This window comes from Lichenostomus cassidix, chromosome 5, assembly GCF_008360975.1.
Source record: "Lichenostomus cassidix isolate B80296 chromosome 5, HeHo_3.0, whole genome shotgun sequence".
NCBI lineage: Eukaryota > Metazoa > Chordata > Aves > Passeriformes > Meliphagidae > Lichenostomus > Lichenostomus cassidix.
The window spans coordinates 6613042-6638781 of record NC_139486.1 but is presented as its reverse complement, the minus strand read 5'-3'; the positions used below and the strand labels follow the sequence as shown (position 1 = coordinate 6638781).

At 40.4% G+C, this 25740-nt stretch overlaps 1 protein-coding gene across 4 annotated transcripts in view; it reads right to left on the bottom strand.

The window, feature by feature from the left end:
- The window catches only part of SYNE2 (spectrin repeat containing nuclear envelope protein 2), a 174761-nt gene that overhangs the window by 70243 nt on the left and 78778 nt on the right, over positions 1-25740 (bottom strand). For all 4 annotated transcript variants that reach the window (XM_085061147.1, XM_085061143.1, XM_085061144.1 and 1 more), the window contains 18 exons: positions 24997-25304; positions 24613-24757; positions 24030-24245; positions 23388-23653; positions 22462-22618; positions 19629-19784; positions 16846-16986; positions 16341-16523; positions 15696-15833; positions 14111-14296; positions 12976-13098; positions 11224-11406; positions 7426-7551; positions 4895-5089; positions 4269-4343; positions 3120-3239; positions 2239-2346; positions 771-980 (listed from right to left, as the gene is read on the bottom strand). In XM_085061147.1, the coding sequence (XP_084917273.1) occupies positions 771-980; positions 2239-2346; positions 3120-3239; positions 4269-4343; positions 4895-5089; positions 7426-7551; positions 11224-11406; positions 12976-13098; positions 14111-14296; positions 15696-15833; positions 16341-16523; positions 16846-16986; positions 19629-19784; positions 22462-22618; positions 23388-23653; positions 24030-24245; positions 24613-24757; positions 24997-25304 (3036 nt within the window). The remainder of the gene's footprint in view (positions 1-770; positions 981-2238; positions 2347-3119; positions 3240-4268; positions 4344-4894; positions 5090-7425; positions 7552-11223; positions 11407-12975; positions 13099-14110; positions 14297-15695; positions 15834-16340; positions 16524-16845; positions 16987-19628; positions 19785-22461; positions 22619-23387; positions 23654-24029; positions 24246-24612; positions 24758-24996; positions 25305-25740) is intronic.

Here is a 25740-nt window from a genome sequence, read left to right as displayed (position 1 = left end):
CTGCTGCTCTAGGTAGGCTCAGTGCCTGAAGCAAACTGGCACACCAGACTGGCACCACAGGGAGCCTCAGAGTGGCACGCCTGCACGCTCTGATTTAATCTGCACATGCTGCATGCCAGGGCTCCCTCCCACCCAGCCCCTTGTGCCAGTCCTGTTTTCCTCCTCCCATTTTCACCAACAGGTACCACCCACTCCTTTTGTTCTGCTGCCATGGGGGCAAGAGGCTATGCTAGTAGCACAGCAGTAGGTCCAAATATCACCACTGCTCACTGAGGGTAGGGGGAAAGCCACTGTTTTTCTACCTATGCTGGTAGTTAATGGAAAAAAATTAAAAAGTTGAAATTAGCAGCTTGGAAGCTTTCTTATACCAGTCTTTTTAATCATTTTGACAAGTGGAAAGTGAAAATGTCAAAAGGAAAAAAAATACTCTTTTGTTTCTAGCTGATTTATCATGATCAGGACCAGTGAAAAATAGCCTCTTAATAGAGGATTCAAACTATACTGAGCCATGGTTTTGAAATTCAACTCAAAGCAAAGCTTTACATATACTCCAAAATTCTGCCTAAATCCCCTGGATGCACACAGATCCCAACTCTAAACCCAGGTGTTTTAACCAAGCCCTGGCAGAGCTGCACCTGAGGCTGAAGCCAAGTTTCACCTGCTGAGAGCACAGAGTGAGGGAGCTGCTGAAGCAGGAGGGAGGCAGCAGCAGAGCTGTTCTGCACACACAGCCCCAGGGCAGGGGACTCAGCAGCGATGTGACATCTTACCTGGCAATCAGCAAGCTGCAGCTCCACCATCTGCTGCCTCTGGGGGGCCTGGGGGGACCTCAGGGCCATTTTAGTTTTGTCTAGCCATCGCTCCAGCTCGGCCACCTGGGCCTGGCACACCAGGAGGATGGATTCTGGCTCGGAACTCCCTCCATCCAGCGCTGTCTGCGAGCTCAGGGTGGCGGTGGGGGCTGGAGGCGGCTGGTGGCTCTGGAAAAAGCACATCAAAGCAGCCTGGTGAGACACCTGCCTGGGCAACTTCCCTCCCCTCCCCTCACCAGTGACAGATTATTAACTTCCACACTCACAGAGCTCTGCAACAACCCTGTCACCGCCTTCCCAGACTTGGGGGGTGAAAAAGGAAACAAGAACAAGAAGGAAAAAAGGAAAGAAAGGGAAACTCAGCAGGCAGGCGATCCCAGATCTGGTGTAACAGGTTTCCAGGCAGCGATTTGCATCTGCACGGATCCACCTGAGCACAGCAGCTCTACCTGAGTGCCCAGGAAGTGCATGACTCACCATGAACCTGCTCTCCCCTGAGGAGAGATGTTTCTCTGTGGGAGTTACACCTAAAAGCCATGCACTTGGAAGCTGCAAAACAAGCTGTTGGACAACGCTTACAAGATACTTGTGTGGGTTCAGTTCCAGTAGTTAAATATGCTTTACTCGGGCTCTAGGTCACATGGAAAAAAAAGGTGTATTTTTAAGGATATCTTGTGCAATTCTCCTTAGATGAGCTCCTTGAAGGAGCAATATTGCATTGCACACGTTCATAACAAGAAGTCCAAAGTACTTGGAGATAACAAGCAGTGAGTTGGAAGGCTGCACAGGTCTGTATTTGCCTCCATACATGCAAATGCTGGTACTTAGTGAGTAAATCAAGCACACTGCCACGAGAACAGAACTACCTGAATGCTCCTGCTGCTCCAGAGCACATATTCAGGCAACTGAGATGGCCAGTGCTAGTGTGCAAGCTTCTTATTAAAATGAGATTTGGCAGGAAAAAAGAGAGCAAAAATGCATTGTTCCAGCTATCAATGTCATCACAGAATGATAGAACAGTTTGGCTAGGAAGGAGCCTTTAACAGTCATCTAGTTCCAATTCCCCTGACACAGGATATTGGAAAAAATTTCTTCACTGAAAGGGTTATCAGGCATTGGAACAGGCTGTCCAGGGAATGTGGTGGAATCATCATCCCTGAAGTGTTCAGAAAAATGCCAGCATCTTAGCTCCTGAAAATACTCCACTTTGTTCCCTAGAAAATTGCACTTCCAAGGCAGAAGAATTTAAAAATTTATCATCACCCAAAGCAGCAATATGAAGAGGCCCACAAAGGGTTGCAGGTATCCTACCATACCATACTGCAGCAAACTCCAGTAGCACAACCACAGTGGAACAGGGTCTCTGCCCACTGGGTAGGTCACACAATTCACTCAGGAGTTCACCTTGTTCAGGACTCAAACTCACCACAGCCAGGCTGCCATCAGCTGTGCCAGAGCCTTCAGTGCCCTCCAAAGCTTGCACAGGTGTTTCTTCATCTTGTTTACTGTGTGATTCAGTTATTGCTTCCTCATCCTGGAGAGAGAGAGGCAACAGTGGAAATATTTCTGTTGTCCACAGAGATGTGTAGTAGTGGAGATGTGGCACTTTGGGATGTGGTGTAGTGGTGCACCTGGCAGTATTATGTTTATGGTTGGACTGAACCTTTAAGGTCTTTTCCAACCTAAATAATTCTCTGATTCTGTGTTCCATTGTCTTGTTGTGCTAGAGAAGCCTCAAAGAGCAGCAGCCACTCAGTCACTTGTGGTCCTGGCCCAAGAGTATTCACAGAGGGCAGTTTGGCTATGCCTGTGACATTGATGTACAGAAATAAACATCTGCAGCTATCACAGTATTACTGAGGCACAATGGAGAACAGAGCAGAATGGCACTGAAATTGTAGATGATTGGGGTGTCTCAGATGCTGATTTTCTCATCTACAAAGAGAACCTCTTCCACAAATCATCCCCTGCATTTTAGAGCCTTTCCAGGAATTAGTGAAGCAAGCTGCTGCTACTAAATGTGCATTTCTACCTTTGAGGGTTTTATACAGCTGAAAGGAATTAGAATCATTGAATCATTTAGACTGGAAAAAACCCTTAAGGTCACTGAGTCCAACCAATATGCGCAACAGAAAAAGACAATCTAAATGGCAAGTTTTAGTGTGACATGGAAGGTATGAATAAAACAACCTTGTCCTGCATTTCTACAGTACTCTTGCCTTGCAGACTTCAGCAATACCTGAGACTTGTGTAGATCTCCACAAAGATGAGTTGCCATCCCCACAGAGACAAACCCGAGTGCATTACCTGAACAATGCCATCTGACAAGGTACCAGAAGACCAGGAGGTTGCACTGTCTTCCTTGTGCCTTTCATCATCTCTTTCTGAAGGCCAAAAGCTTGCATCTTTCTCTGTGGCTGTACTTCCCTTTGAAAGTAGTAACAGCTCAGTTTAGCTTGTGAACATGAAGCTCAGATGTTCCTTCAGGCAATGTAAAGCACTGCAAATGTCTAATAACACTTTGCTGTGTTTCTGCCTTGTTTCTTTATCTTTATTTGTGTTTCCCAAATTCCACCTCTGTTCTTGCTCTATAACTCTACTGCAAGATGAATGGCAGCTGGATGACACTGATGGTTTTCTCTAGAGACCACAGAATATTCTCATTTTTTATAATATTCCAAAAACCTCAAAAAAACCCAAACCACCAAACCATCAAAAAGACACTATCTAGCTTTCTCCTGTCCTGTCCCCGAAAAAGTCCTACACATAAAGAAAATTGCAACAGTGAATGTGCAGAATCAGAAACCTTAAAACTGAAGTTCTTGGATCAGTAGTGAGGCACCACCTCTATCCAAGCTTTCTGGACTTCTCTGCACTGTCTTGCCATGGAGTTTTCTACCAAAAGCAATGAACTTCACGATGAACCTTTATTCCTTCCTTTGCTCCTCTGCAGTTCACTTGGGCATTTAGGATCTCCAGACTCAGAGTCCAGTTTCCTGCAGTTTCTCCCACTCTTCCAGAAATCTCTTCTGTCTTAACTTTACTCCCAATAGTCTATCATGCCTTTGTTTTTCTTAAATTCAAACATTCAAATAATTTTCAATGTTGTTTTTGTATTTTGGCATTTCAGAGGCTGTCTAATTCTCCCTAAAGCCCATCTCCTCATAAAAACATTGGTATTTAAGGCCATATTTTGCCATTAACTCTTCCATAAAGGAGGCATTATTAAATAAGTAATCCCATGAAAAGCAGGATCACACCTCACAGAACAAGGTGCTGTGTAATACTGGCATTGGAATACTAGCACACTGGCTTGAATGCAATTCATTTATATTCTGGAATGATAACAGGTATTTTAAGTTGTTCTGAAATATTTCAGATTTTCACATTTTTCCTTTACCAAAATCTGCTATCTTACATACACAGCTGCATAAATAAAATATACACTGGACTCACCTTGCTGTGTAAAGAACAGTCTTCTGATTCTTCATCTAAGGAAGGTAGAAGAGATACCACTCCTCTTTTTTTCAACTACAAAAATACACACAGAGAGACAATCCAATTAATCATGACAAGAATGGTAAAAGCCTCTTCACTTCTGCCTGTAAACAAAAACAAATTAACCACTTGGGATCCACTTTTGGAGAAGCACTGAACATCTGGCACCCTACATTAAAGTAACTGAAAGCTTCAGGTTCTAAGCACTTCTGAGAATTGGGACTTGATGCTGTTAGGTTTCAACAGCACAGCTATAAAAGGGACCAATTTCATTTTGCCCCATGAAAATAATTTATTGAAAATCCCAGAACAGCTGATTGTCAACAAAACTACACGTGGAGCATTTTGCTGTTGATTGATGCAAACTTCCTGTTGAAAGAGAAAAATGCTAAAAAATAACGAGAAGCACACCTCTCCTGCCTTCTCCTAGACATGCACCACACTCAGTCCTTCTGAAGACAAGGAGGAGGAGAAACAATATTAAATCACACAGGCAAGGGAGCTCCTCTCTCTCATGCCACTCCTCCGGGAGAAGAAGGGTTATTTACCTCCCCTCTTTGGCCCTCAGGTGAGTGATCACTTACCTGCTGACCAGAAACATCAGTCCCAATCAGGTCACTCTGTGCTAATGCAGAGGCTGGAGGTTCATCTGCTGCTTCAGGCACTTCTTGCTGCAGGCGCTGGTGAAGCTCAGACATGGAATTCTTCATCCCGGTGAGGAAATCTTCCTTTCTTTGGCACAGCTTTATGATTTCTTCTTTTACAGCTTCCATTTCTCCCTAAGGAGCAACAACATGTGTAAACATACATTTTTCTTACTTAACCAAGCAGCAATGAAACAGATGATCCCAGTGATGCATCTTACTGGTACTGGGGCTGTTTCCCCCTTTTCCTTTTTCTGGGCTTTGGGACAGTTCCCCATTGTCCCTGCAGGAGATCTCCAGGTACATGCAAACCAACAGTAACAGATTCAGCTCAGCACAGCACTTGCCACTTGTAATGCAGAAGTTGGTAGTGTGGAAGAAAACGTGGCAAGCTGGAACTAATTCTAACTAGGTGCTGCATATCCATGAGCACACCAGTTTCCTCCAGGACAAAGGGAATGCAGATGGGCTACATTACTCTGTGTGTCAGAGCAGGTGATGTGACTGCCAGCTAACCTTCCCTGGAAGCTTGGCACTGAGCACTTGGGAAAGACAGCAAGTGAGGGTAGCTCAGAGCTCAGTCTTTGCTGAAGGTGGCCTAAAGGAAACAAACCATTTGGTGGGTGTTAGGGATGTGGCTAGGGCCAAAACTATGCCCTGTCTTTGAATGTGATACTGGGAGAAGGGGTCCCCAACAAAGTTCAAGGAAAGTATTTAATGTTCTGCAGAGACTGAACAATACCCCAAGTAACTCCACTAACAAAGGGGGAAATAAATCTGTCTTGGTTTCCTTCCTGGCCAAGACTACTGCTCCAGCCAGTGTTTTGCCCTCAGAGTTTTCTCCCAGGGCTTTCCTTACCACCCAGCCTCCAGGTGAGCAGAGAAATCCCAGCAAATAACAGAGTAAGACAGGGCAAGGAATGAATTGCCCTACTCCATTACTGCAAGTGCTAAAGCTCTTTGAAGCGTTGTTACTTGCTTGGAGGACTGAAACCTGGCTAAATATCCCTTTGCACTGTGGGCTCAGTTGATCCCAGCAAGCTTTGATGCCAGGCTGGAAGTGGGAACAGCACTGGCTCCACACCATGCTCTGTCATTAGTGATGTTATGCAAGTAATAATCTGTGGCAGATTAAAGCAGTAAGACTGCTGGCTCTGTCTCCACTACAGCTTCTGTTAATAGCTCTAGGGTGGCAGCATGACAGAGAAGGTGGAGGCAGGAACTCCAGCAAATTTTCAAAGGACATGGGAACTCTGCTCTGACAATGCTTTCTTCCTTTTGTACAATCAAAACCTCAAGATAAAATCTTCCAAGAGTAGAGGCAAGAAAATGCCATTGAAATAAAGAAACAGACATCCATGACAACTTGGCAGGTTTTTATGAATGTCCACTATGAACAGTGTATCTATTTATTTCACTGCAGGAGGAGGCTTGCAAGCAAAGATTTACCAGCTACTGTTTTGCAAACTTAATTAGCCATAATGTCCTCAGAATCCACATCTTTATTAAAATCACTTCTTTTTTCTGAAATCCCCCAGTAAGATGGGTGATTCCACTGCCCACTTCTACTCGTGCAATGCTATAACTGCCAAGTTTTCTGCTAAAACAAGAGCTACTAAACATAAAATCCTGCACTCAGAGACAAAAACAAGGAAGAATCAGGAAATGAGTCATGCTGAGTACTACATGAAGCCTCCAACATCCAACCAGCTGACAGCAGAGCAGCTATGTATTTAGGAGCCTACTGAGTGATTATAGTTATTAGGCAAGTACAGTGTGAGTGTATTAACTTTACTGTGACTGACTGGAAAAAACTGAGCATTTCAGAAGCACTTTATAAATAGTTATTACATTTAATTAGTAATTTCCTGACTTCTGCAGTGCTATCCTTAAAACACATCTTATTTTTACATTAAAAAAAATCAATTTATCCATTACAGAAAGCAGCTGAGTGTAGACAGAAAAGCAACACATGTTTATCAGTTGATGAAAACACAGTGTAGCACTGAGGACAAGGAAAGGAGTCTAATCAATCTAACCCTAACCAGAATCCCCCAAAACTACCACTGCATGATCAGTCATCAGAAAGGGACTCAGATGTCTCCTTAGGCACTATACCAGGCTGCCACCTCAGGAAAATTAGCAGGATGCTGAGTACAGATAAGCTATCAATGCTGCATATTGTTTCACCAGAACAGCTGTCATGAAAACAGCATCCCATTTTTCTATAAAGTTGATAAAGGCACAAATGATACATGAAAATCAGTAAGGATTATATTATGAAAGATATACCCAACTTGCAAAGTAATATTAATTGTGATTAATTGCATGGTCACATTAAGGCATTCAATTGCCTGCTTGTCTGTGGTGGGGAAAGGAAGCACATCAGTATTTCTCAGTGCTCTGCATCATCTTGATTAGTGCTAGTCAGGACAAGTAGCACACATGAGGGAGAAAACAATGAAACCCACCTCTGGACAAGGAGTATTCTGAGCCTGTGGTTGATCTTCATGTGATATTTCAACCAAGTGGTTCTTCAAGAGTTGCTTCAACTTTTCAATTTCTTGCTCACATTCTTCTGTTTTCTTTACAGTTTCCTGTGAAATAGAAATCTCCATAAATAATTTTGAAATAAGGAGTACAGAAACAAACAAGTCAGTAAGGAAACAAAGTTGAACTGAAGAGTACTGAAGCCTCCTTTGCATCTGTAGTTACATGTAACAGAAACTATGTTTGTTCTGCTAACTTGCACAACCCCATCCCCACTAAGTTTATTATTCACTTGCTAAAGACAAACAAGCTGAAGCTCTGTCCACAAGTTGAAGCATGGTGGAGTATTCTGTCTAGGAGCTCCAGAGTAAAATTTAGCTATCAAATGGAAATGGTGCATATTTCAGTACAGTCATTACAATTTAGAAAAGGTTATGAAGAAGAGAGAAATTACAGGGTTTCCTATCAAGTAAGAAAGCCTAACTGGTTTTTACTGGTGCTCAAATCTTTACTGCCAGCTAGTTCTGCACTGACCAAAAATGAACTGTGCTGTACAGCAGGCACACTCTGCAGCTCAGAGGTAACCCAATCAGACTGTCTGACAATTTGAACTCTTCCTAGAAAAATTATAAGAATTCCCACCATGTGAACTTCTTATGTGGCTTACAGGAAAACATATTATATGATATAAACAGCCCAATTCACTTTTATTCATTTGACAGTGACAGCAAAATCTAATCTCCCCCAGGCTTTACTGTTCATGCAACCTCCCCACACACTCATATTTGTCAGTCACAGCCTGCCATGTGTCAGGTCATTAGGAAATTGTCACATCTACAAATCCGAATATTTTGTGAAAACATTGAATATGCACAGCATGTGGTGGTTCTGTGGTTTTGGACCCACAGGCTGAGAACCAAAGAATATCTGAGGATTGCTCTTCAGGTGCCTGCAAAAGGTCATGAAGGAACAGTGAAGTCACCAGGTTGATCCTACTCTGCTGACAGCAGCACCTGAATGACCCAACAGGTCAAAGATCTCACTGCAAAGTATTCACAGACTCTGCTTTCCAGAGCAAAGGGTCTCTCCTGCTGTGAACAACAGTGACATTTCCTCAGTCAATTCTTCATAGCAGCACCCCTCTCAAGAAAACGCAGGCTAATAAGGTTCTAAAGAATCATTATTATTTTACTTACAGGTCTTAGAAAAACTATTTTCCTCACTTAAAAAAAGAAAGCAAATTTGAGGGGAAATATTTAATTGTGGCCCATTAATCTTAGTGCCATAAGTAGAGATTCAAAGAGGAAAAAAAAGGAGTAAGCAGGAGTCTCCTGCTTAGTTTTAATGTGAAAGTAGAAGAAGGCCTCCTAAAAGGAAGATCCTCTTACCCATACCTTCAATTCCATAAGAACAGAACTGTTTAGTAATAGGTTTAAATGAATACTACCTCAAATTTCTTTCACTGACTAATGAATATGAGTATTTTGTATACTCACTCTTATGTCTTTTGTCATGGGCCAATATGTGAATATAGTCACTTACCTGAAGATAATTAATTTGTTTCTGCCTTCTGCTCAGGGAAAAGAAAATCTGATTTTTATCCTTTATCCAGTATAACAAATGATGCCATATATGTGGGACTGAATTTCTTCCTACAAGTTCTGCCTCTCTTTTGAGTTATTTCCTGGTCAGCAGTTGCTCTTTACTTTTCATACTGTGGTAACACTAGAAGACCTACCCATGGAAAAGACTCACCTACCCCCAGTGTATTTGTTTTGGAAGAGCTTGGTGAAAATGAGGTCAGTAAATCATTAGATATGCAAATAATTCCACACAATAATACCTGCACAGAAAACCAGTAGAAGCAGATGTGGCTTCCAAATCTTCTTCCTGATGACGTTATTTAGGTGTGGAACTCAACAGGCCATTATAAAAAACAGAGGGCAACGTTCAACAAAGAACTCAGTCACTGAAAATCCTGCCCCCAAGCATTTTCAATACCTGTTACAGGCTTTTTTCTGTTATACTGTTTCACGTGTTACAATGCAACTTAATTACAAAGAAGTTACTGGCGCCTCATCCATTGCCTCGTTCACAGCAAAATACGGGCAAACTCTTAAAAAAAAAGTAATCCCGGGGAAAAAATATGGATATATTTGTACAGGAAGCTCAGCTGCCATTTGCTTTCTTCTCCAGCAGGATACTTACCACCTTTTTAATGCAGCATTCAAAATGCCATGGTTTAATAGCTTTATCCTTTGTCACACCTTAGCTGGTGCTAGACTTGTATTGTCCTACTGCTGCTTTCAACCCATTCAGCTGCACTGGAAAATCTCTTTTGCACAGTTTGATACAATGGCTGCCAAGAACTGCAAGTTTTCCAATCTGTTTTCTCACAAAGAAATTTCATTCAGCTACAGATTGTTGGGTGTCTACAGGATGAAGGCAAATGCTGAGCAAAAAAAGGTCACAGCTTTATAAAAAGGAGAAAGAAATCTAAAATTTGGCCTAATGCTCCACACAAACCAGTTAAAAGTGTCATAATAACAATTGATAATTTCAAAGCACCCTGTTTCCGATGCTTTTAAAGTGTTTTGAAAATTCTCCATTATTTGATCTGGTAACTCTGAAAAAGGTACATTTTACCACATTCCGTTTCTTCTGGATGTAAGAAATTGTATGCAGTAAAAAAAAAGGGATTGTAGGGATTATACAGATCTAATATTGCTTATTTCCTGAACTCCAAGCTGCACTAGTCATGTGGCATGTTTGAGTTTTTCTCTTTTTGTGGTGCTCTTAATTTCACAGACTGAAAATCAAAGATGGACATTCCCATTTCAGCTGTCACTGGTATCTGCCTGGCCTTCAAAATGCCCACCTAGATGTTCTAAAATATCCTCATTTACTCTAAAAGGTTAGGAAAACCCAATCAGCAAAGATAACATAACTTTGTCCAGGTGCTGTCAGCATCCTGCCAAGAAACAGATGGCTCACACGAGAACTTTCATTCCTCTGCTGACGTGAGAACCTGCGTGAGCAAACTCCAGATTTCCTCCAACCTGGGCACTGGAGCATGACCAGGCTCTGAATTAAAACTTCCCTGAGCTGGTACAACCACATTGCTCAGTGAAATGCTGCTCAGAGACTCCTTCAGGTTTGGAGCTGTTCCATAACTCTCCCTGCCCCTGAGTTAACACTCACTGAACCTCCAGCACTGCCTTCTGCTGTTGGATCACTTCTGTTTCCAAACCTGGCCTGGCCAGCAGCATCTCCAAGTCCCTGTCACATGCTGGTCTGCCTCAAAACAGTGAATTAACCAAGACACAGCTGTGGGGAATGGCCACTTTCCTGGTTCACTGGTTTGGATTAGTAAAAAGCCTTCAGCAATTTCCACCGCATGGCTGTGAACAAGAATTTCTGTGGTCAAGGTGAGTGTAAGGACCTGAACACTGCAGATGTGAGCACCTGAATCTAATAATGGACTTCAATCACCTGGCAAACCTGGGGCATGAGACACTTGAGACTTCATTTCTTCTATAATATGGTGTCAGCTGTGAGTGACTTGGAAAACTGAAATGAATTTCAAGATTATTCAAGTGTGCTTTGTTGCAGTATCAAATTAAACAGGGAAAAAAACCCACAGAAAAAAAATCCTAAACCATTACACAGAAGACACAGTAGGTCTAACTATGTGGCTGCAAAAGCAGTATTGTTTGAAGATCAAAATTACTCTAAACCAGAGGTGGTTTAGGTGACAGTGAAAAAAAAAGTTCAATTACCTCCAGCAGGTCATTCTGTTCCTTAGTAATTTTTTCTAATTTCTTCAATTCTCTCAAGAGTTGTCTTGCTCTTTGGAAGACTGAGAAAGGTTGCATTTTCAGCCCTGGCAGCTGAAGTGCATCTTCATAGGACTGTATATGAACAATGGTTTTCTGCATGGGACCAACATGCTCAAGTATAACCTGTCAGGATACAGGATAGATGACGGATGTCATACTGAGTCAGAAAAATTAACACCATAAATATATACTACACTAGTGATGAGCAAAAGCTGTCTTTGGTGAGTTTCCCATTTAAGAAGGAAGAATATTTTAATCTCTGTATGGGCCATTCACATCAGAGTTAGACTCTGTGATCCTTGTGGGTCCCTGACAGCTCAGAATATTCTGTGATTCTGTGAATTGTGGAACAAATAAGTGAAAATCCACGGTTAGGATGTCTAAAGCAAGACAAAAATATAACTCATATCTACAATTCTGTTTTTTCTGCATATACATAAATAAAGTTTGCACAGTGACAAAAAAGGGTTCAAATTAGTTATTTACTAAGCAGCTCATTTCAAAGGAGAGCATCACTGGCAGTGAAGGAAGACACTTAAAAAACTGGTGCAAATTCTTTGATGTCATTCTAGGCAAATTCTGGTTTTTGTCTTTTGTCCTGCAAACCAGTCATTTTATGATGGCCCTAAAAGCAGTCTTATCAATATAGATGAGATGATGAATTGAGATGGAAGTCAGTAGAAAGCTCTGAAGATGGCTTTCCTGTCAAGGACAGCATTTCATGTCACAATACTTCGAGTGAATGCACAGTTTACAACCACCTTGATCAGTCTGGGATGAACAGAAATGTGCAGTTTCATAGCACAATCCATGTTTTATGGAAGACTCAGTGATCAATTTATGAAAGACAGAATGGCAATAGCAACTCATAACTTCTTGGTTCCCCTTAAGAAATATGAAATCCTACTGGGACCTCATTCAGCAGGGAACTTCAGAATTAAAAAAATATAAATATAAATCACCTATAGGCCTTTTAATTACTAACATTTTTGTTAAACTCCCTCTCAAGAAGATTTTGTTTTAAAATGCCCCAATGGTAATAGAGATGCTTACTCTCTCATTCATAAGTAGTCTGCATCAGGAATTTTTGTACTGTTCCAGCTTTGATTTAAAACAAGGAGATAGGTGAACATTATTTTCCTGAAGAAATATTACTTCAGTTTTTCCAAGTAATGTTGTCATTGCAAAATTGTTCTCTGGATAACCAAACTGCACAGCTTTCTTATGAGAGTTACACTGCCATGAGAGGTATGATGTAATTTTTATTCCTCACCTGAAACTAAACCAATTTTTGAATTTTTGAATTTCAGGCAGATAATACTGTGGACTGCATGTGGTGTGAAATAGAAAATCATCTGCTAAATTTTGTCACCACTTTTGGGAAAACAAGGCCTAAATTTCTAACTTTGGGACTACCATTTGGTGCCAAGCAGAGTGGTGTGCAGCAAGTGTCTCTTGAAGATCAGGCCATAAACTTTCCAAAAAATGGAGATCCTCAAATATGGCAGCTGTGCCTGACATGTGCTTAAGTTACACACTTGAGTCCTCTGTGGGCTTATTTTCAATAATGCTTTCATTTCAAGTGTTTTGTGTTCAAACCCTGATTGTGCTTCTTGAAAAGGTCTCTCAACAGTCTCACCTCAGGGTTTACATTGATCAGGAAAAAAAGCCTCAATAGCAATTTTCACAGACCTGTCCATGTTTAAGTTGGTCTTTAGGAGAAAATTCTAGCAGATCATCTGATGACAGGATTGTCTTCATTTCTGCAACATCCTTCTCAAACACTTTCACGTGAGATTCAATGGCATCCAATTCCTAGATTTCAGGAGCAAAGAGAGTATTTGTGAATGGCCCAAACATCAAAGCCAACTTGCATTTCAGTCTTTCACCTACATTTAAAATGGAATACTGAAAAATGAATTCAGCACACGCAGGATATGTTAATAGATGCTATCAATCAAAAGGCTAGTTATTATAAATTACTTATAGCTGTAACATCTAAAGGAATTAATGCAAGATAATTATTAATTCAAGATAATCTGGTCTGTTTTAAACCCTGAATACAGAACTGAAATAGCCTTAAAAAATCACATTATAAATTACCAGTAGTGAGAAGACAGTTTTCCAGTGGCAATAGTTACCAGAATAGGGAAGTTCTGTAATTACACTGTTGGAGCTTCCATTGGGAACAGTCTTAAGTCAGATGGAAAAGGAATCCATATGCAGCTTCTTGTGAACTCTCAGAATCAGAGAGAAGATTAGGTTGGAAGGCACCTTGAAAGGTCTCTGGTACCCAGCAAACCAGGGCACTTGGGGTCTGATCCTGCTGAGATTTGGGTTTCTCTTGAGGTGGGGATATTATCCCTGCTTGGAGCCCCTGATCTAGTGTTTCACCAATCTCACTGCAAAAAACCCCTAAAATCCTTCCCACTATGTAAATGTAATTTCCTTTGTTATATTTGAGGTCTGATGCTGCTCATCTTTTGGTGCACACCCCAAGAAGAGCCTGGCCCAATCCTGTCTGTGATCTCCCATCAGGTAGCACCAAAGAGCAGCAATATCAACCTCTCACCCCCAAGCTTCTCTGGGCTGAACCAACCCAGGCTCCCAGCCTTTCCTCCTACATCCTGTGATAATCCTGAACTTTACAGCTTAATTAGTTACCAAATGCCTTCTGATGGTTTGTTTCCAAACAATTAATTTCCTTGCTTGGCACACCTACAAAAACCAGCCCAAAAACCTGTTTTCTATGCAGGTGATATAATCTCTATTTCCTAACAGATGATGATGCTCTGATAAAAGGCACTTAGGGGTCACCCAGACTTACATCAGCCACATGCAGGATTTGTGGAAGAATCTCTGCTATCTCATGCTGTAAAGCTGCTACTTGAACATCTATTTCATTCAGCTGTTGCATTATGCTGTCTGTTTCAAAGACTGGTTTCAGCTCCTCCAGCTCCATGCAGATACCATGCAGAAGATTTTGCTTTTGCTCTGAGTCTTCCAAAGCCATCTGGAGGAAAAAATAAGACCTTAGTCTGCTACATCAGTGCTGAACATTAAAGTTTCATAGAGGTAAGGCCCAGAAGGAACCAGTTTTAATTTCCTGTATGTCATTGACTGTTGTGTGTATTCCCAAAAATTTAGCTCAGGCAAAAACCCTTCATTCCTATGGGAGCTGAACCACTGCATCCTGCAGGAAGAAAACTGAGACTGATGCCGTGATTTTAAGGGAATCAGTCCAATAAAATAAGCCTACATGAGGATGACAAAAGGCAAGAAAATTATTTCAAGCTCAGAGAGAGCTCCCACCCCAAAAGAGTTTAAGATCCCAGAGAAGATTTCTCTTCAGCTCCATGCTGACCTCAGATACGTGAACAAGACATGTCAGCCAAACACCCAGAAAGGGTTTTCTGCACAGCAGAGAGCAGATGGAACAAAATGCTCCAGAAAGTTGTGCATGATGTGAAGTCTCTTCCCCTGCAATAAACAGGTTGAGCTTTGGGATTAACTGCAGTGAACATCATCATGAAGAACAGTGAGGGCTGCAAGAAATGCATGTGATCCATTTGTCTGGGTGGTGTGTGAAGGAGAGGACTGAATGAGTGTTTCCACTCTAATGCAAGCCCTGGGTGCATTTCCAAATCCACACTTTCACAGCCCAGAACACACAAAACATTCCAATTCACAAACACAGGAGACAAACTTTTGCCACAAAAATGTTCATGGGTTTTGGAAATCCCAGTCTCCCCATTGTGGCTACATGCTTTGTAACATATCAGCCCAGAATGGCCAGCTATTTCCTGTCAAAAATTCTTACTAGTCTTAATACAAAAATCTGTGTTTGAAACACCAGCTTTCTCACTTGGTCTAAGCCAAGGAGTGGATGCACAGAAAACTCGAATTTTAAGTACAAAATTGCCAAAATTTTTTTTTTTTGGCACTGTCCCTGATCTTCCCTGTAATATTACAAACATTAGATTTTTGAAATTACCAATCACAATTACCTTAGAGATACAGTGAGCACAGCCTTCCAAGCCACAACTCACTTCAAAGTTTCCATCTAACACACAGACATCAAAATAGCACTTTACCTTACTGGCTCACAAACACACAATATAGAAAGAATCATATATACCTAGGCAGTTAAAACTAACCATAGCTACTCAGCAGGGTTACAGAAGACAATCACAGATTTTTGGCAGATGTACAACAGTTCAGCACTTGCACATGATAGGTATGTCCAGCATCAAAAAGTATTGTATTTCGTGAGTGCCAACTATAACTATTTTTCACTCAAAGGCTTTATTGGAAATGGTAAATTATTCATGTGAGTAACAATTAAGAATGGAGAACTGCCTCTGTACAGAACAGCTAGTGCTAACAGGACCATTAACTGCATCAGCTCTTACCTGGAGCTCATCAGTGTGCTTGCGCAAGCTTTTTGCAGAGTCGTGCTGAGCATCTGCTCTTAGCAAACTGTTGGTGCTTTCTATCCAATCCTTCACACTCTTCAAGTGTTCCTCATATTCTTCCATCTTGCTGGTAGCCTAGGAAATGACAGGATTTTACAGAAAGGCACAAATGCATTGCTGTTCGTTGTACAGGAGGAATGCATCTATGGACAAGATTAAAAGAAATCAGGATGTATTTGCATCACTGTCGGTTAAATTAGCAAAGTGAAATAAAACCCATTTTTCTGAAACAGTTTCATGATTTCAGGCTATCTCCTCTCATCAAATGTAATTTTGGTGCTTGCATGCTTGCATTTCATGGGGGCATTGTTGCAATTTATATGGCAGTGGTAATTTAATAGACAGACCATTAGCAGAGTCTTAGAGAAACATCTCAACTACCACCCAGGGGCAAGAATTCCCCACAGGAATCCCTCAACCCTACTCTGAGCCAGTCCTTTGGGTTTGCCACTCCAGAAACCCCACCTACAATAAGCCTTACCACAGCAGGCTTGTCACTCTACTCATTTGACAGCCTCTGAAGCCTTCACTCTATTTTTTCAGAGGATTGGATTTTTAAGAAACTGTTCCATTTGCACCTACCTTGTTGAGAATGGCAGTTCTACGCTCAGCACGCTGTGAGACCTGCTGGTACTGCTGCAGGGGGGCAACCAGGATATCCATCAACTCCTGGGCATGGCAGGAGTTCTGCTCCACTATATCCTGCACTTCTGCATCCAGTTCATTGAGTTTGTAATGCCAAAGGTCCAGCATATCCCAAATTTGCTGCACGTGGAGAGAAGGGAAGTGAAATATAAGGTCAGGCTCAAGGATAACAGAAGCATTGTTTGCTCTTCATGTGGGACATGTGGAATTGCAAAGAATTCAGAGCTGGTATGATGAGAACACTTTGCATCTACTGGTGCAATTCACAGTGGAAAAAAGCATGGATTTTCCTGTGAGAAAGAATTGATAAATATTCACCAGCTAAATGCTTGCTTGTACTTCTCCTTTTACAGACATAAAATGAATGGAAGACCACTTTATGCTCTGTAGAAACAACCAAAAGTCTTTTAACACCCACAGATTTTTTTTTTTCCAAGATTACCTTCTGAACTTCTTTGGCTTTTGCAATGTTTTCACTCTTCTGTTGTAACATCTTTTCAATAGCTTGGAGGCCATTGTTAATAGTTTCTGCTTTTCTTTTCAGCACATACTGAGGAGAGTTCTGCAAGATTTCAGAGCTAACCTGCCAGAGCAAAGAGAAAATAGTGGGGGAGATTACAAAGATCTGCTTGTTTCTGTGCACCACCTTAACAAAAATATTCAAATATTTTTAATGTTTCTCTTGACAAGTCACTTAAAAGCCACAGGAATGGAACCACATTTGCAGTGAGAAGCGTTAACATGAGCAGGTTCAACATCTAATTTGCTCTCATTAAAAAATCCCTGAGGAAACAAGTACAGAGGCACTGCAGCTCCCTGGGTGCTTTGCTTCACCCTGCTCTCATCTCTAACAGAGGCTGATCATGCTGCATGGTGGAAAGGGTCACGCTCAGATTTATGCTGTAAGAAACCCAGAATGACACCTTTATGTCTCAGCTGACAGCTGGACTTCCACAGAACAAATAAGGGAATATGAAAGTGCATCGATGCACAGCGGATTTCTCAATACAAACTTGGAGATTTATCACTAAAATAAAAAGCTCCAAGGCCTATCAAGTCTGTGGAACTAAATTTCACCCTGCAGGACTTGACAGAAATGAAAAATGGGTGCACTGGAGGGCCTGATTTTCTGTGGAAAGAGAAAAACACTCAAAGCTGAAGCTGAGTAATTGTCTGAGCACAGGACTGAACAACACTGCATAAACCACCAGGTTACTGTGATGAAGTGCAGGGAGGGAGGAAATCCTTCCTCTTGGCCCAAAGGGACATCTTCTCTTACTAAACCCTGCTGGCTGCTAGGGTCAGACAAGCACCAGGAAATTGTTAAATTCTGGTAAATTCTTTGTGTGCTGCAGCACAGGATTTACAGGGCAAATGCACACTGAACAGTTTTATGCTGCCTTGATGCAAAAGATTTTTAGTTTAGTAGTTATTTTAGTTTGAAGCTCCTAGTACTGAAATACTTTATCCTTGTTGTGGGATGAGGAATTAAGATCATTTTTAGTTAATAAATTAATTATTTACTAATCTCTTCATTTTATTAACATAATTTATAGATTCCAACGTGATCTCTCTAAAAAAGTACCCACAGTGCAATGCTGTATTGATGAAATTGCATTAATCAAAATAAATATATACAGAAAGAACTATAGTACTCCTCTGAAATACTCCTGCTTATACCACAAAACTGTGAAGTCAGTCTGTGCCTAAGACTTCTTGGAAAAAGGAATTCAGGCTGTAATCACTGAACACTAGACCATTACTAATATCCTAGAATATATACCAAACATGAAAAACTGTTGATAATTGTAATGCCAGCTCCCAAACTAAAAGAGAATCATGCATGAGTGATGCGACACAGCTGGAAATGAGAAAACAGATAAAGCATTGACTTCCTGTATGTCTTCAGGATAAAAACACTGCATCTGTCAATGCTCTGGTCATCAGAAAAGCAGGATTTTAATTTCAAGACTACTTACTGGGATAAATTTATGATTTACAGCACCAAATGTACAATTTATTTTCATTTTTTGGTTAGCAGATTTAGAAGATAGCTGAATGACATTACAGTACAACAAATTAACTCAATTTAACACATGCTGATATCTCCTAATATGTAACTGAACTGACCTCCGGTTCCACTAGGAATTTTTTTGCTTCCTAAATGCATTTTGAAAAATACCAAGGCAGTTTATATTGTTTTCCAATATCTAACTGTGAAAAGCAAATATTATGTAGCTTTCAGGACCAGTTGTTTCACTCCAACAGGTTATGTGTGCTTTGGGATAACTTTTTATCTCGGTGAATGAAACAGTAAACAACAAAAAAAACCCCAAAGCATAAATACTGTTTTGTTTTCCTTCTCTTTTTCCCTCCCAGTTGTTGGTTCTGAAAAGACTAGCTCCATTTTGAAACAGAAACCATGAAGGTAATCAAATTAAACTAATAAGCTTTAGTTAATATGCTGTTAAATATTTTATGTAACATCAAATGAATGAATAATTTGATAGACACTAAAAAGTAACTGGATTTCAAAACTGTTTTATTAAACTTTCAAATTTTATCAAATTAACTGAGTCTTAACCTTAAAAATTAGCACTAAGCATTATTATTTCTGAAATACGAGAATTGAAAGGGTTTTTTTTTTCATTTTTAGAATTACACAAATGAAAAAGTGGCAAGGATGGTAATTGTACCAGGCTAAAATTTGACCCCAAACTCAGAGCATTACTCATTTTCCCTTAATTTTGCTTTCAGTTAGGTGTTTATATTCCTTACAGATAAAAAGCATTGCAAAAAACTGACGCAGTGGGATTCAACTATTTAAATGCCCTACTTAAAGGAAGGCAAGCATGTCCTGAGGGGTGGTAAAAAGAACCATGTCATGATATTCTGCCACATGTGCAAATTACATTAAAAAAAAAAATCCGGTTTCAAAGTCCTTTCTTAACCCAGTTTTGAAAATATTTTCTCATTCAAGCGATGCAAACTTTGCAATCAAGTTTAACTACGAGTTCTCAGTTAAGAATCAGACTGGATACAAGACAGCATCCATATAATATTAAAACTTTATTGCTAGAGGTTCTGCCATGTCCTTTTTTAATAGAAAATAAAAATTTTATATTTACACTGCTTACCATAAGATTATTCTAAAAAGAGACCTAAGCATGAGGAATGATTTATACATTACAAATAGATAAATATGAAAACCACATCAACAGTTACCTTCTCTTCTAGGTCTTGCAGTACTTTCTTGCAGTCCTCCAGCTGTGTTTCGAGCTCTGCAGGGACTATTGTGTACATTTCAGAATACTTGATCCGAAGTTTCTCCATGATATCCTCCAGAGCTTGACTCTCTCTACCAATCACACTCTGAAGCTCCTACAAAATTAAGAATAACTTCAGCAGCTTTACCCAGGCTTTACTGAGTGCATGTGCATGTTATGTGCACATACATATATATGTGTATATACACACATACACAAAGTGTTTCATATTTCCTACCATGATTACGGTTTGGAAAAATCTAGTTTGTGATATCAAACCTAATTTGGTTACCTCTGCAAGCAGATGAACTTTAAGCAATACTGACTCATTTAACCAAATGATGCTTTTCAATCTGTAAGAATTAATTAAACCTGATACTGCTCCGTGTCAGGCAAGTGACGCACTGATGCTCATTGACAGCCCCAGCCCAGGGACCAGCTGAAGAGCTCCTGTGATTAAATGTTAACCTTTGTGCTCTCCCTTTTGCCAAAAGCGCTTTTTTCCCTTTGAAAGGCGTTTAATAGCCAGCGTCCATCCTTTCATTATTATAAACAACACAAAGGCCACAAAAAGCAACAGGTTTCAGGCTGAAGTGTCTGCTTTCAGGCAATTATGCAGAGCAGCACAGCAGGCTCCTCTCAAAACAGTAGTTTCCAGTTCTGCGTGAAGAATGTAGGTTTTATGAGATAAAAGAAACTTGGACAACTGTCTCCGGCCTGTGGCCTAGAAATAAAACCTGAGCTAAGTCCTCCTGCAGAAAGAATGAAGAAATTCATTTGTTTTCAAGGTTTTCTAGAGTTTCAAGTTGGAAAGTTCTGTTAGCTTGCTTTATGGTTCCTTTCCCCAGTGCTCAGCTGTTTGAGAAACTCAAATGTTAACTCAAGTTATTGAGAAAAATGATCCAAAGCTCCTACCAGGCAATGAAAGACACTAAAATTAACTGCCTTTGCTTTTTCAATCAGGAGAAATGGTAATCCATCAATTCATAGTCTTCACTTGGGAATCTTTTCCTTCACACAAATGCAACACACAGAAGAAATATGTGAGAGACTGAGACTGATTTATTTCCTGTCATCCCACAACAACTGGGTCTGATATTAAGAAAAAACAAACCCTCAAACCCATGAAACAGCTGTGTGCCTCATTCTGTCACAGAGAAGGCTGCTGCTGCCAAATGGCCCAATTAAGATTGTGCCAATATTTATGGGAGTTCACAGATTCCCTGACCTGAACTGGAAAGAATCAGTTACAACACTCTTCTCCAAAAAAAAGCATGGCTCTGCAAACTGCTTTCTGAATAATACTGCATGTTCACATTTCACAGATTATTTAGCTGGAAAGCAGATACCTGGCAAAATTATTCCAAATTTTTTCCTAAGGGACAAGATAACAAGACTTCCCCTTTCCTTTTATGTGGATGAATTAAAACTTCTGCCACCCAGCTAAATCAGGTTAGTCATCTCAAAGTGAAATACGTATTTCCACTCAACAGGTGCAGTAGTCCTGACCAATGCTATAGATTTTATATGAACTACATTTTCTTTGGAAGTAAGGGATGAAATTGCCCTGTAGATTTTGGCTCACTGCTGTTTGGACTATGTAAAATTAAGGAATTCTTCAATTCTTTCAGCTCCATCTTCTCAAAAGGAACGGTGAGAATGCTGTGACATACTGTTAAAAAGAAGTAATTTGATGGGATTGCTGCTAACATTTGCTTGTGCCATTTCTATGAGAAAAAGGAACAATGTGTAAACTCACTTTTGGGTGAGTTTTAGGTGCTCAGAGAAGCGAAGTTTGGATGTGAGGGAAAAGAGCAGGAATAAAGCACCTGCAGCAGTAAAATTTCCTTCTGGATATAAAAAACTCAGTAAAAAAGCAGACACAACTCTAAATTTTAATTCTAAATAATTTTAAATAGAAAACCAGCCCTTTCAGACAAATCCAAGGACTTAGACAGCAATTCTGGCTCATGGGTTTTCAGAGCCTCCTAAACATGTAATAAACACTTCTTTCTCATGCTAACTCCCTATCTGCTGCCGTGGTCTTTGGCTTCTGTATTTTTCTTAGCCCTTTGTTAGGTTAGGGACACCCAACCAGTTTTTATATAAGACTCAGCAAAGACACCCCAAATTTGTACTACACTTTGGTAGGCTAAAATCAATAAATTATAAAGTCCTATAGTTACAAGATAACTAGATTAAATATAATTACAAACGGTTTTTGATTTAAAAATAATTATAGCAATATAAACACAGTAAGAGTAATTTGAAACAAATATAATTCAAATAATGAATAAACACATTCAGGAAGTGTTAGGAATAACAGCATTTCATAAAGTCAAGAAATGCAGAAATGAACAGACTGCTGCAGAGTTCTGATGGCTGCTGGTGGACACTGTGGTCTTGGTCACAATTTGATTGCTAAAACTCACTTATCAGGTTAACCCCAAATGTGGGACATCAAATCCAGAGCAACCAAAGCTGCCCTAGGTGGGGATACAGAGGGGAAAGCATGCAGGATGTACACAAAGCAGATTTTCCTAAAAGAAATGCAGCTGGCTGTGGATTTCCCTGCAGTCTGGGAATACTTTGTGCTTGCTTACAGATCCACACAGAGGGAAAGAAAGACAAACCAAGGCCATAGCAGGGCCAGTCGTATTCTGCTAAGCCAGATTCATTGTCTTTAAGTCAATGTGCATATACCTGGCCATTAATTTTATCTGGAGCAAGTTCAAGCACCAGCATAAAGCAAGAGATATTCTGAATGTCACAATAACAGAGCTGTTACCAACCTCCAGCTGTTCTGCCTTTCCATCAGCATCCTGCAGTAACACAGATGCAGCATTCTGTAATGCATTTGTCACAGCACTTATTTCTTCAGTGACCTTGTTCCTCTCTTGAATCTCAGCTTTCACAGAATCTTTATGGTCTTGAGCCTTTTGGTACAACCTGTGGAAGATTACCAGAAAGAATACATTGTTTTAGACTCTACACTAAGTAGGAGCAAAGAGCATGGCTAATACAGACGTTATATATATCCAGAACCACATTTGTCTGTAATTTAGTATTTCTTTCTGTAATTAAATCTATGAGTTTTATGTCACTTATTATCTGTTTCTTTAAAGTGAGTCTTCAGATAGTGCTAAACAAAGTACATTTGGTAGACATATCAGGTATCAGGCACATTTAAACAGCAAACAGAGCTCAGGTTCACAGAGTCTGAAGATGCTGGCAGAGTAGATGTGGCTCACTAAGATACCCATGTCCAAAAGCAGGCACAGAGAAGGGTGAGTACAATCATCAGATTTGTAAAAAATATTTGGGGTGAATTTTAGACAGTGGCACTCACTCAGATTAAAACTGCATTGTTGCAAAAAGCACAAGGTCTGATTTTCCTAAGAGTGGAAAATCTTAAAATTCACAAGTGCTTGGAAACTCTAAAATTGACTATCATTCCTTCTGATTCCTACTGCATTTGAACACAAACTGCAGCTCACAAATGATATTGCCAGGCTCAGGTCTTCTCCCTAAATAATATTCCCCAATGCCCATGTTGGAGACAGCAGATGGGTGAGATGAGCATTCGTCTGATACAGCAGAGCATTCATTGTGTTTTTAACTGCATTACAGCTTTTGTCTATTCTTTGATATCCAATAAAATCCTGTGCTTGTAAATAGTCCTATCTCATATCTTCAACAGAAATTTGACACCACTTACTTATTACAGCGTTCCTGCATTGCCCTTATCTCACACAAGGCAGGGAGGGCAGCTTCTCCCTCAGCATTTTCAGGTGTGTTCAGGATGTTTCTTATCCGGTGAAGCAGCAAGAGTAAGAGGAGCTGTTGCTGGTTGATGTTTTCTTCAAATGAGTTCACAAAATCTAGTAGCTCCACCAGCTCCTCTCTGGTGGCCTTTTCCTTCTCTTTCAGGCTTTCTGGCTGCTCTTCCTGGAGCTTATCGAGAATTATTGCTTCTCGTTCCAGCTAAGTAAACACCATGGCAAAGTATGAGATAAAAGGCTTTTTTATTTCACCACCTTAAGTTACATTATTCATTTACTCACACGGGTGACTGAGTACTGGGAATTACACAGTCAGAACTGGAACCTCTCAAGTGTGACAAAAGGTCTGAGTTTGCTTTAACAAAAGCACATAACCCCATGCAGAGTTGTTCTGGGTCTAGAGTATTTGCAGTATAAATATCCCCACCATTCTTTACTCCAGGTTCAAGAAAGGGTGGTGATAACTGGCTGAGCAGCAGGTGGGAAATTATATTCTGCACTGGTATCAGCCCTTTACAGGCTGTTTTACCCACAGCCCCATCTCCATCACCCAAACTCACAGATGTTGAGCAACTCACCTCTTCACTGATGAATTTCCATTCCTGCTTTAGCTCTTCACAGCTAATTTCCAGCCCTTTGGCTGCCTCAAGCAAACCCAGCCAGTTTTCCCACAGCACTGTTACAATCCTGCCCAGGGCTCTGTCACTTCCTCTGCATAACCTCATCAGCTCTCCAGAGATCTGCCTCAGCTTCACGAGATCCTCTTCAGCAGACTCAATGTTGGAGACTAAAACCTTACAGGAAAAACAAACATGTAAATAAACAAAATGCTACAGCCAGGAGTATTAATGAAGTATTCAGTAACATGATTAGGATCCTCTAGGAAAATGACAATCATTCCACTGAGCTGGTAGAGTAATGAGAGAATTCTGTTGGCTAAGACTGTGGAGAAAGATGGGTTAAAGAAAATATTTGATTTCTACAGCAGTAAGATATACTCATTTCACATGGTCTATTATACCCTAGTCTTTTCATAGGTATACAAATATATTCTGTGTTTTTATATATACATAAATGCAGAATAAAGAATTTAAGAGATATGGTATTCATAGCTGTACTAGTTTTGCATGAGCTTTTCAATTTCTTCAGAGCCTCTCTTACCTTGCTTTCTTCCAGATGCTCCAAAGCTTCTTTATAAGACATTGGAATCTTAGACAAACATTGTCTAAGCATCTTTTCCAGTCTCTTAAGATTATCACACACTTGATCTTTGGCTTCTGTGTAGCTTTTGTGTTTTTCAAAATACCTGCATGAAACAATGAATGGATCAATAAAAATTCATTGTTGTTCCTCTCTCCAACCATAATGCCCACTAGAATAAAAATTTTAAAAGCACCTTATGAACTACTAGTCCTGACTGTTTAGCAAGTTTTTGTCAATCAGCATTTGTTAAACACTTCAGGTTGGATACCTGAGGTAATGATCACTGGATAGTGATCAAGCAGTTTAAAAATCACAAGATCTATGAAAATCTCTTAAACCCACCTCTGTTCATCAGCTTCCTTTCTTTGAGCCTTCTTCCTAAATGCCACACACTTATCCATCAGTTCTGATAAAGCATTTTCCAGACATACTTTGTCTTCTGGTTTCACTAGGTTTTTCAGTTTGGAGTGCAGGTTTTCTAAGTCAGCCTTTGCAGAGTTGAACTCTTCATCTTTCCACTGTGGAGTCTGACAGATCTCCTCTGAGCTGCAGAGCTCTGCTGGAGCTTCACAGTCCTCAAGGAACCTGGCAGCCCTCTGAAGGGCCTTGGTATAAAGCTCACCAGCCCTACAGGCCTCCTCCAGGGCACTCTGAAAGCATAAAAAAGACAAAGGAACATTAAAGAAAGGCTGTTGTGCCCCTCTGGATCCCCAGATGGGCTTAGAATTTCACACTTGGCTGTCTTTAAGACCAGTGTTCCCAGAACTGGTCTGAGGAGGTGAGGGAGGACTTTTGGCAAACATATTTTTTTGCTGTCTACACAGTCACAGTGAGCTATGGATTAACTGCCCTCAGCCACAGAACAGGAATCGTTTACCATTTCTGACCACCTTGGTCTGACCTATGTTTTACTCTTCTTGGTCATTCCCAACTGGTAAAACTTCACTTTATAGTAGAAACAAGAAGCTTGGTTTTTCCCATCATTTTCACTACTGAAAATGTTACCTAAAATCAGTCCCAAGAATAACTGCAGGATAACTGCACCCAGTCTCTCTTCACCTGAACATTTCAACACAACCTTTTCCT